The following is a 12,254-nucleotide window of genomic DNA, read 5'->3' as shown; positions in this document are numbered from 1 at the left end:
GTGGTTAAAAGAAAAACAGCCCGTTCGACATCACAGTGGAAGAGAATTCATGGCACGACTTATCGGACATGGAAGCTCGATTACATAAACAGACACCTTAATTTTTTTAATGGCATGAACTGGAAAACTGGTCTAAACCACTACATTTATTTTCCCTGGAGGGTCTTGGGTCGATTTGTGGCTCTAGGTCCGATAGTGTATGCATTTTTCTAGGACCCTCCAGGGGTTAATTCTGGCTATAGTATTCATATAAAAAACATAAACAGAAGAAAAAACAAGGAAACCATCCTAACACTCCATGTGTGATATATAAACACAATATGAAATCATCTTAAATTTTACATACTATATACATACTACACCTCAACGGGTGTATTTAGAAGTTAAACACTTATTGAGACCTACTCCTTTTTTACAAAAAAAGAGGGTTATTCTCACCTTAAACAACAAAAATGAAGACAAGGCTTCATAAGAACACAATGAAACAACTCATTCAGTTTGTTGTTTTTCAGCTGGTCTGTGAAGTTATGTAGTGATGTACTATTTTTTTCCACTTTGTCTGTACAATTGTTCCACATGCTAACTTCTGTGACTGTAATGCTGTGATATTATACATTAGTCCTTATTACCAGTTTGCTCAACACGCAGATTCCTCTCAGGTGATGATGCTTTGGTCTTAATTGAAATGACTCAGTAGAAAATTCTCTGTACAACTTTAAAGCTCAGTTCAATTGAAAACAGACAGACTAAAGGGGCCACACCTACAAAAGCCCACACTTGTGTGAGTAATAAGACGACTCACAGGAGCCACCATTGTCTGACATTCACCTCATGCAGGTAACGTCACACACAGCGTCTGCTGACCTCGAGGTTTTTTAAATCTTTTCTCTTTGATCTTAACCACTTAAATTGTGTTTCTATAGAATCCCTCCACATGTTTTTTGTATCATTATCTCCAATAATAACTGCAGAAAGTAGGCTAAAAATAAAAAAAGAGAGCATTAACCAAATCCTTTTAAGGTCATTGGTGTGTTTTCCGTCAGGGAAGAGCTTTGCTTTCACATAAAAACATCTGACATGGGCCTGTGCCTGAAGCCGGTGCCGCTGTCTTCTCCCTCTTCGATGGGGTCGTTGTTCAGGGAGTACAGGCCCGGCCGCTGCTTGTGCTTCTTTTTGTGGCCTGTCACGTTTGGTTGAAAGAGGCGGCTTATTGAATGCAGGCCCTTGGAGAGATCCGGGAACAAATCCAGCTCCTCTTTCTCATGCAGGGCCCTGTCCTCTGCCGGCTGGGGTTTGGGCTTACAAAGCATCTCTCTCACAGACTCAGAAACGTCTTTGTGGAGATAGTGGTAGGCCTTCTTGCCATAGTTGTCCCTGATGCTTATGTTGGCTTCGTACTCCTTCACCAGTATGCCAATGATATATTGCTTGTCATGCAATGCAGCAATGTGCAAAGGAGTGTATCCCCCGTGTGTTTTTGCATTGATGTCAACGTGAACCCCTCCTTGCCTGGCTTTTTCGATAATCTTCACAAGCATGTCGCTGTTCCCAGTTTTGGCTGCCCAGTGCAGAGCAGTGAACCCTGACATGAAGTCCTTCTTCTCGGCCAGCTGGTTGTCTCTGAGCAGCAGGCCGTAAGCCTGGCTCCAGTGGCCGGCGGCACAATTGACGAGCCACTGATGCTCTGAGTGCTCCAGGGGAAACATAGAGGGAATCCTGGTGTCTTTGTGCTCCTCTGCTGCCTTGGTGCTCTTCGCTGCCCTCCTTAGTTGGGGTGAGCCGGTGCTGCTCTCCGCCGAAGGCATCCTTCTCTTGTCCCTGAAAGCATCCGTTTTTGGGTGTTCTTTGGGTTCATCTGGGTCAGGCTTAAGTTTGTTTCTCTTGTCCCTGAAAGCATCTGTTTTTAGTTGTTCTTCGGGTTCATCTGGGTCAGGCTTAAGTTTGTGGATCTCCACTTTAGTGGCGCTGGGGGGCATCCTCAGAGGCAAGGCATATGGCTTGGTCTTTACAGGCGCATTTGAGCAGTTAATTCCCTTTCTATCCTGCAGCTGGACATCAGCATTCAGCGACCTTTTAAGTCGTACACTTGCAAATTTACTCCTTTGCAGTGCCATCTGTATGGGAGAAAGCAGTTCTGTGGGATGGTCACTACTTTCACTTGCCTCTTCCTGATCAGGTTCAGTAACAGCTGATTGAACACCTCCCTGATCCTCAGAGCTTCCAGCCTGCGCAGGTGGGCGCTGCTGCTCACCTGTCAGCGGGATCTTTTCATTTTCAGGCTTTTCCACATGGATCTTTGGACCTTCCAACAAATGCTGATAGGTTTTCCGCAGGACAACATACCGTTCGCCGTCGATTTCTTTCACAAACGCTACATTGTTGACAAAAGTCTTGAAAAGCTCCCTATTCCGTTCTCTTTCTTCGGGATCCGCGGTGTCCACCGACTCTCTGAACTTATCAACCAGGTCGGATTTCTTCACTCTTCCACCCTCCGCTACCAGCAAAGACAGGATGGATTCTTGTGTCAAAATCATTATTAAAGCTGTAAAAGAAAAAAGCGAAAGCTCCTTACAGCTGCGCGGTGTGTTACACCTTTATCCGTGTGACGGTACAGACCGCTTTACCTGGACGCTCCCTCTCCTCCCCACACCTGGAGGAGGCTCTTTCCGGGGAAAGTGAGGACGTGGACAATTTGAATAATGTATGTACATATTTTACTATGAGCAAAGTAGTTCAACATTCTTATGCTCAAAAATTTCGGTAAATCAACAAAGTAGACCTCAGTAAAATAAAACAAAAAGCATCACTTTGTTCCTATTCGTAGGCTACAAGTACATATAAATGATAAGGAGAAAATATTTGGTAATTAGGCTAAAAATGTTGGATTAGGCTCACATGAGGTGTTGAAATGTAGGTACTGTACTCACAAACATGAAATGTTTGTAATAAGGATTATACTTTATATGCAAGGGTTATACTTCAACACTGAAAATATTACACTTTAAATAATATTAATCATAATAATGATAATAAAGTAATAAATAAATAAATAAATAATAATAATATACAAACTAATGCAGCCACATTAAAAAAAGTAATTTCCCCCTTTTCAAGAAAAGCAAACAAACAAAATAAGTTGTTGTAAACAATGGTGACAATGGAATTTAAAGATTAAAAATAATAAATTAATAAATTAATAAATCATTGTGGTTACAATCTAGTTACATATATTTTATAATGAAATGTGGGCTCATTATTTCTTTTTTGTATTTTGAAAATGTCATATAGGTTATATAATCTGTTACCATCACTGACTGTAAATAAAAGATGGACATAGCAACGTGACCTCACCCATCTGATTGGAAGCATCATTGTTGTGGCTGTTGTGGCCATCCTATCTTGTTGACTGCATTGGGCTAATAAATTGCTGCAATTTTACTCCACAAAACTGAACCAAAGACTTCTTTGATAGTCTGTACCTCGCAGCGAGCCATAGTATTTGTCAGATAATTTCACCACATACGATTTGATATCGCCAGGTTAGTTTTGTTCCTATCTTATATATCTTATATCTTCATCATAATGTTGTTCCAGAATAAACATTACAACTGGTCAGTCATGTTGTGTGAGCATTCAGTTAGCATTAACCAAGAAGTTAACTAAAGCAATGAAAAACTATCCCAAGCAAACCAGGATGAGGAACCTAAATGTGGCTAACAGCAAACCTAACTTTATTATTTAATTGCATTAATTAATAAGGAAAACACTTGAAATGCTTAACATTTGTTTCAGAAGAGATTTTTATATAAACAAATGGATTTTTTTGTCCTTTCTCATCACAGTCATCAAGCTATGACATCACATCAGCATTGTGGACCAACATTATTATAATGATGCAGGAACACCACCAACATGGCCATACAACACATCACTATCACGGCAGACTGTGCCTGTCAATCAGACAGCCACACACCCAACTCCAGTATCCACATGGATGAGTTATGCATCTCCCCAATGAAGGGGGGCACTATCCATAGAGGCCAAAAGCCTTTTTGTACCAGCCTTTTAAAATGCCACTTAGTCACTTTAACTTCTTTTAATTCTTCCAGTATGTGCTCTTGAGATCCTCAAAGACGCAGTGCAACTCTTTCCGACCTTCCTTCTATTTCTCCTGATAAAGTTGGGCACTTTAACATCAACATTGTAATTAATACAGACTGACTTACTCATCGAGCAGGCTGCAAGTGGACATTAGAAGAACTGCAGTTTGTGGCATGTGCGAGCTTGACTTTTGAGTACTGGAGGTTTGCCACTTAGTTCTTTGGAAATCCTAATTATTGCAACGGTATCTTATAACTTAACCACTGCTCTTACTCATGATAGTAATACCATTCATTTATCTGGAATAAAGCCAGTTTGGTATACACACATACAAGATACAAATTCTATTTTTTTTGCGTGACAGATAACAGAAAAATATTGAAAATCGCGACATCACGTGACGGATTGCTCCAACTCTCTGATTGGCTGATCTGCATTCTAGTAAACTCAATCTCTGACCTAATTAGCTTAATTTTAATATGAATGCCATGTTTTGACTGGCATCCAAATGATTAGGTATTTTTTTTAAATGATATCCATCTCTGACTGACACATATCTCTGCTGCTCGCTCCTGTCCTGGCTTGCAGAGTGTGCAACATGACATTCCTGCAGCGATTGAGAAAGCTGGCCATATTGAAAAAGTATATGTCACAACCAAAGATGTCAACTATACTTGGGATAGTTCACGCTCGACTTTAACTTAGGTATAAATATTTATTCTTATATCGCCTGGAAACTCTTTAGTGCTTAATAAAAACTACATAGCAACCATCTTTTGTAGTTCACTTTGATAATCAATATAATGAAAAGCTACTTAAAAATAGCTTTCTTCATGTGAAAACAGCAAAAATGTATAAAAATGTGGAATGTGCGTACGCATGCGCAAACAGTGCTCCGTCAAACAGCCGTTAAGTACCGACTCTCTCACCCTTTCCCTTATATATAATCAGTTTATAAAAAATAAAAAAAATAACTGTTGTTCTTTTACACTAGTACCGTTTTAAAAGCAAATGAAAAACTGTAGCGTGTCTGAGCGAAGCAGAACCGAAGTAGCAGGGAGTCCTCTCGTCACCTAGCTTAGCGCCCTCCCTGCCCAGTTCAGCAGCTCCTCTCCGCCTTGTGTCCCTCTCTTCCTATCACTGTCAGCTCAGCTCAGTCAGTAGTTTAGCAGGCTAGTACGGAGACACAAGGGCTGCTCCCTTTCGCCTCTGCTCGGTCTGCTTCAGCACACCAACACCATACATTCCGCACCATGGCTGCCACGGACGTTGACGTGTTTTCGGTAAGCAAATGCTATCCGGAGCTCCTTGTTTTTTCCCCTCTCTGTTTTCTAGGAGCAGTAAACATTGCAAGTGCAGCTACGGGCACACTTGGCTGTGATTAGTAAAAGTGTGTGTTAGCTGCTGTCTATGTGTGGGTATGTATGTAGCTAAGCCTCCCCCGCTTTTGCAGCCTGGACTGTGGGCTCAGGCGAGATGGTGGGAGTGATTTCGGTGATGGTGACTGTGTTTTTCCCAGTTATGGGGAAATTAAGTACGCTACAGTAGCTGACTATTTTTAATGTCGTGCCGTGTGATGCATTTTTTTCTCTTCGGTTGCGTTTACACGCGTGGACGCGTTGCTGAAAATATGGGTGTAGCGTATGGAAACATTAAACTATTTACTGTTGAGATTGTTAGAAATTAAGGAAACAAACATTGCAACCGCCATGGAGAATCACAGTAAGGCATGTACACTGGCTAGCCAGTGGATAAAATTACCACTTGAAGACTCCTTTAGGTGTATTAATCGCAGTGATGAGTGATAAATACACTTGTGTTTTTCTTCCTTAGACTCAAAATGTTATGTTTACAGCCATGGGTATGTCAGTTCATGATACTGCTTTGTACAGTGGCACAGTAGCAGGCTGGGCAGAGTAGTATCAGTTGAGGGTGGAATGCATCCTGGATTACATCCATAGTAACATGCCATGTTGTCATTCAGGTGTGACTCTGTAGGTACAGTGAAGTGTCGCAAAACATACCTGAAAATTCTCTGTAAATTCCCACAAAGTCACATGACAAAGAATAGGTGAGTGTATGAATGATGTTAGTAATAATGGTGATGATGATGTTGTAGTAAAGTGGCAAATGAATGGGAGAAGGTGATTAACTTTTTTGGCAGATGCTTGAAAAGATCTCTGTGTTAGGCTGTAAGCAGAGCTGACTTGCAGGGATAAAGAGATTAAGGACACACTCCCGGCCACTCCTACCACTTATTGATGCAACACATGTCTGCGAAGAAAAGGAGAGGATCCAGAAATAAAGAGAGGATATTGCACTCCTCGCATTTCTTAAATTAGGAAGGTATCCAGGAATGGGGGCTCAGAGCCCAGTGGAAGTTTCCAAAATGTCTCATTTGGAATACGAAATTTAGAGGATTGATTGATTAATGAGAAAAATGCTGAGAATGCAGCGAAACAGGCCGGCGTTGGCAGCAACGCAGCTGTCTAACATCCTGAACTAAGTGAGACCACATTGAACAAACTGACCTGCTGGCCTGGCAGTTTGTGTAAAGGGAGTACTGTTTAATTACACCCAGGTATTGATAGAGATGTGTGCTTGGTTGGATTGTTTTTCCACGTCAGCCCCATCCGGTGGAGCCTGTAGCGCTGGGATAACTTTCTAGGCCGGATCCACATGAAGTGATCAATACAAGCCAACTGCCTAACAATGTGTGTCGTTCTCGATTATTGATTGCATTAGAGTGTGTAGCATAAAAATAATGATGTTCATTTTAATTTGGATGCAATTAAAAAAAAAAAAGAAAAAAAAAAAGCCCGAGCACATTCAGGAGGCACAGTGCTTACTGACCCTGAAGAGTATTGTCTCTCCTGTGAGGACTGCATGCGTGAAAGGAAATTAGCTCCATAAAGTGCTTAAAGCCAAGAGATGTGGAGTAAGGACTCAAGCAGGCGAGCAGGCAGGTCCTTGCTCTTTTAAAAGCTTATTTAACTTGTGCTTACAATGTCTTCATACAGCTGGTGCTCTAGTTGCACATGTATTTGTTAATGAAACACATCCTGGAACAAGAAGGAACACGCCTGTATCACATTGTTTAGGTCAAAGTGTGGCTCAAGTTTACCGCCATCAGCGTTGTAAGCTGTATATAGAACTTGTGGGGCTTAAACGGCCTTCGGGCGAGCTTGTCAAACCTGGTGAATCGTATGAATCATGACATCCAAGCTGCAGCCTCAGCTGTGATGAGTCAATATCTGTCTCCCAATTCTTTATATACTGAGGTTAAATTTGCAAAATAATGTCAGCATAGGCTGAATGAGGATTACCATGTATGTAGCTCAGTTATTTTCTTAGATATCAGTGAAATGTAACAAAGTGTGGTCCACAATGAACAGCTGAACCGGATAGACTGGCGGCTAGACACGCTCCCATACCTACAGCCGATCTGATATATGAAACTGTACGCTGATATGTCTGGATGTAGAAAAAGATTCTCTGGCTAAGTTGTGCACCCTGCAGCACATGGAGCAGGGTGCACACCACAGCTGAGCAGGCAGCGTGGAGATGAGCAGTGTGTTCGTGTTTAGATGCTAACGGGTTAGTAAACCACTTTGCTGCGAAGTTATTTTCCCTTTCCAGTGTAACTCACATATTGTATTTGAGTAGCGGTTTAAACATTCGCAGGACAAGCGAAAGATCCCAAGTTCCATCCCAGGAGGAAACGCAAATGCCTTTGGGCTTGTGTCAGGAAGGATGTCCGGTGTTAAAACTCTGCCAAATTAAACGTGTGGAGCTACCCGCTGTGGTGATCCCTTGTGAATAGGGGAGCAGCAAAAAGTAGCTGTTGCATGTATACGTTATGATGTCCAGTACATCAATATTGTGATATTTATTCCTTAAAAATTCAAATTGGCATCAGCTCCAAACATCATGTTTTCTAAATCAAACTTTTGCTCTTCTCTATGGAATTTGCTCCAGATGAATATTTGTGTTCTTTAAAATTAAGTCAACCATCAGCTCATTAACCCAGAACTGATTTGGCCATTTTTGGCAAAGTGGACGGTAAAACAGAAGGTAGGGTCCCTCCAGTTTCATCAGTAAATACCAATAAGAAGGGCAGAAGAGAAAACTGCGTTAGGTAGATTCTTAAGTCAAAATCATATTTATGTATGGACTATGGACTGTGCAGTTGGTTGCTCCTTTTCCTTTTATATGACTAGCCAAATCAAGCTCTTACTTCATTCAAAATTAGCACACAAAGAAAATTACATATTTTACGTTCTGGAGTTTTTCTTCCCTGGGATCCACATTTTTGAATTAAATCAACTTTGAAGTATCAACCAGAAGTATTCAACATCGTGTTTGCTAGTTAGTATAAGATCTTAAAACAAGAAGGCTTATATTGTACTTAGCATGCATGGGTGAGAGTAAAGCTAATCCAATCTATTCCACTTTTACCTTTGACCTACAAAACATTGCTTTTGTGGCTGATAGGATAAGTTAAAAACAAAAACATACTTTCTTCTTTTCTAATGGTAAGGAACCCCCATAAAGATAAGTATGCTGTCCATCTGTCTCGTAAAATGGTTCCTGTCTCAACTTCCCATCTGTCACTCCTTTTTTTCCCTTTTGTCTTTCCTGTTCGGCATGGATGGTGTTACTACTGGTGAGGCTCAGTAGTAATGTAAGCATGTTCATGAGCGTGGGGCAGGTTATAATAGCATAAAAGACAAGAGGAGGCACACGTCATTCAAATTTCAACCGTCAACATTTTTACCATTACAACATCGCTGCCAGCATGGGCAGCTGCTGAGAACCGGTGGAGCAGAAGTCTGTAGGTGTGGTTCGACCTGACAGTAACGCAAAAACACCTCACTCAGCATTTCATGCTTGTTGACGTGGAATAAGATGCAAAAATATTTGTAACGTAATTTATAAAGTACGTTATTGATTTCAAAAGTGTAACATGTTAGTACTGTGTACTGGCAGTTTGAAAGTAGAGTTACACTTTCATGAACTTACACATTGGACAGGAAACACCAGTCAGCAGCCACTTCAGCTAAAGAGTGATAAATGTGTGCGTGTGTGGGTTTGTCACTGAGGCTGTCCTGTGGTCTCCTCCCTTCACAGATGCTAAGTCAAATCAAACCCAAAGTGTGACAAGAAGCCCCCAAAATGTCATTTGCACTTTCATTACCTGCAAAAGCTTAATACAGTATATGCAGTTTGAATCACAATAAAAGTAATTTCATTTCATGCCGAATTCAAGTGGATGAATTCTGTCTTTGCTAACAGACAAACTATATCTAAACAAATTTTACATCAAGATGTTAAAGTAGTAATGTGTGAAGTTTTCTTGCCCACAAACACGAGCTGCAACTGTGTGTTTGTGCGTGGTTGCTGCTGTCTGTCAGGTGGAGGTTCACTGAGGCAGACACAAGCTGCAGACACCAGTCAGGCGGGGATGTAGGCCAGAAGGCTGGAAGACAGCTGAAAAGAAGATGGCTAGAGAGGGAGGGGCCGACTGATGGCCGGTGGCCGAGTGTTTCTGTGGACTGATGGGCACATGAAACAGAGCTTGGTTTTTGCCTGAGTTTATATCAGGTCAGATCCGAATCACATATTTATTAGAATGTTTGAAAAAATGATCTCACGGCTTGCTTGGTTAGAGCCCAGAAATTCACTGAATATCCACAGCTTTGTAGCACTGAGTTGCATTTCTAAAGAAAGAACTAGCTTGGATAAGAGCGGCAGACGAGCAGTATTTCGGTCCCTGATTAAGTGATCCCGTGCAGAGGTTCATTATTTTGTAGCTTAAACAATCATAACTAAACATGTGGCAGAATATACAATGAAAATGGTTACATGTTTCACTGACTTTAGGGTTGCAGTGCAGGATACACATACTACAGAACAAACTGAGATTAGAGCTTTTCTTTTAGTTTTTGCACAGGTTTTATTAAAAAAAAAACAAAAAAACGTATCACAACTCTTTTTGGGTGACCCAGTCGACCATGCAGATGTGACGGTGAGGACCTTGAAACTGATTACCTTTAATTACCTTTACTTGTGCCATTCTTTTTGTTTCACATCGGATTTTCATCTGCAACAATAATAAAAGGCTTTAGTAACTCGGCTAGTTTCAAGCGAGCAGCATTGTGACCTAGCCCATATTGTTTGTGGCTCATTTCACTTGGAGCCACCTGGGGCCTCTTCTGTGCAACCATTTCCTGGTGGCCTGGGAACTGTGTTGTCTCTTCACCCTGAGACAGTTAACCAGAAGCTTTTCATTCCTGACATACTTTGTGCCGCTGCTTTTCTCTTCTTCCGAGCTAGCTCGGGTGGGTTGGTGGACAGTCAGATACCTCATAGTTTCCCTAACTGTTCTTGTCTGTTGGTTATACATCCTGTATTTGCTGATGGGTGTTATTATGTTCTCGACATCAAATCTAAATGGACCAGAAAGCAAAAAAAACGGGCAGGTTTATTTTTAGATTTGTCATGTTGTTAAAGAAATCCAGTTGGCTTGAATTACATAGGGTGAAAAGAATGTATAGTGAACTAGGCAATCCTTTAATGCCTCCCTGAAAAATACCAAAGATGGAGAAATGTTTAACATAATATTATTTTTTGGCTGTACGTCACACTTTGCTTAAGTGAAATCTATCTTAAATCTATAATCTCTAAAATAAATCTATATTAACAATATAATGTGCAGTGTTTTGGCAGCTGAAATTAAAGTGCTTTATTTAACACATTTAGTTCTGCAACATCTTGCACTCATTGCAATGAATGAGTTTCTTATCAACTCTCAACTCTCTGTCTGAACTATTTCTGCACTGTTTTTCTTTTTGAGAAATGAAATGTCATTGCAGTCCATTTTTATTTTTCCAACTTCTTTGATTCGTTAAGTTTTTACTTAAAGTGGAGTACTTGCACATGGCTGGATAGCCATTTTACTGCACTAAGGACACTAAGGAAACTGAGTGCTTCCTCCTGCAGTCAGTCCAGTGCATACACTTACACATTCAGCCAGTCGAGTGACAGCTTGGGGAGTTTGTGTCCACGTCTGCAGTTCTGTGCTGTCTTCTCCTAAAAGATAACACTCTTGGTCAGGCCTGGGCGCTCATTTTGCAGCAGCCGTTCACGGGCTCCATCTGCTTCTTATGTGTCACTCACTCACACACAAAAATCATGCGCTACTGACAGCGTGATTAGGTTCAGTGTAGGAGGTCAACCCAAAATGATCTAGAGTGAGTCAGAATCCCTGTTGTTTTTCTGAATTTTTGTTTCACCATTGTGGTTTAGTAAGTTTGGAGGAATATCCACAGAAGCAGGTTTACAAGTAAAAAAAACCCTCCTTAAGCTTAGATATGCTCTAAATGTCTAGAAAAGTATTAAATAGGAACTGTGAGCTTGAAGAAGTACATTTACAAACTAAAGTACACATTTTCAGAGTTTAAAGTACAAAAATGTTTATGGAAAAGCAGCACGCAAGCCTTTATTTATAATTTCCTGGATAAATACAGGCTTATGTAAATTTTTAACTCCTATTTTAAAACCTACTCAGGAATCCAGAGTTTAGTTTCGCTTACAGGCACAATATCATAGTCTGCTCCCTTCCCTCTATCTCAGTGGTTCTTAACCTTTTTGGAGGTACCGAACCCCACCAGTTTCATATGCGCATTCACTGAACCCCTCTTTAGTGAAAAATAAAATAAGATTTTTTTCAAATTCAAGACATGCATATGTTTTTTACTGGTGCACAAAATGAGCCGTACATGTCACGGCGGAGGCTCTGCCGAACCCCTGAGACCGACTCACCGAACCCCTAGGGTTCAGTCGAACCCAGGTTAAGAACCACTGCTCTATCTGAACATCTCTACCCGGCTTCATTCATTCAGCAGGCTGACTACCAATGCTGACTAGCAGGCCGACTAATGTTGTTTGACAAGGTCTGAGTTTACAGCGAATAACAAAGAAAGAATGGCCACAGCCTCTTCCTCTCATTCATCTCGGTGAACCTGAAACCGACTCCTGCAAACGTTGCAGTTATTCATTGCTTTTTCCTTTCAAAGCGACTTACAATATACGTATTCAGACTTAAGAACAAGAGCTGTATAAACTGCTCGAACTGGAAATCGAGGATGATT

At 41.0% G+C, this 12,254-nt stretch overlaps 2 protein-coding genes across 2 annotated transcripts in view; one reads left to right on the top strand and one right to left on the bottom strand.

Moving 5' to 3' along the window:
- Positions 1–495: 495 nt before the first annotated feature.
- On the bottom strand, positions 496–2,696 carry sowahaa (sosondowah ankyrin repeat domain family member Aa). The gene has a single exon (XM_082549312.1). The coding sequence runs from the start codon at positions 2,532–2,534 to the stop codon at positions 1,059–1,061; it is 1,476 nt and encodes a 491-aa protein (XP_082405438.1). The 5' UTR covers positions 2,535–2,696; the 3' UTR covers positions 496–1,058.
- A 2,336-nt stretch (positions 2,697–5,032) lies between these two features.
- Positions 5,033–12,254, top strand: part of septin8a (septin 8a) — a 37,616-nt gene continuing 30,394 nt past the window's right edge. Inside the window, exon 1 of the mRNA XM_082549313.1 lies at positions 5,033–5,384. Coding sequence (XP_082405439.1) covers positions 5,355–5,384 — 30 coding nt within the window. The 5' untranslated portion in view covers positions 5,033–5,354. The remainder of the gene's footprint in view (positions 5,385–12,254) is intronic.

Source organism: Aulonocara stuartgranti (assembly GCF_965226115.1).
Source record: "Aulonocara stuartgranti genome assembly, chromosome: 10".
NCBI lineage: Eukaryota > Metazoa > Chordata > Actinopteri > Cichliformes > Cichlidae > Aulonocara > Aulonocara stuartgranti.
The sequence above is the reverse complement of the archived record's forward strand: the minus strand, read 5'-3'. Positions and strand labels throughout refer to the sequence as shown.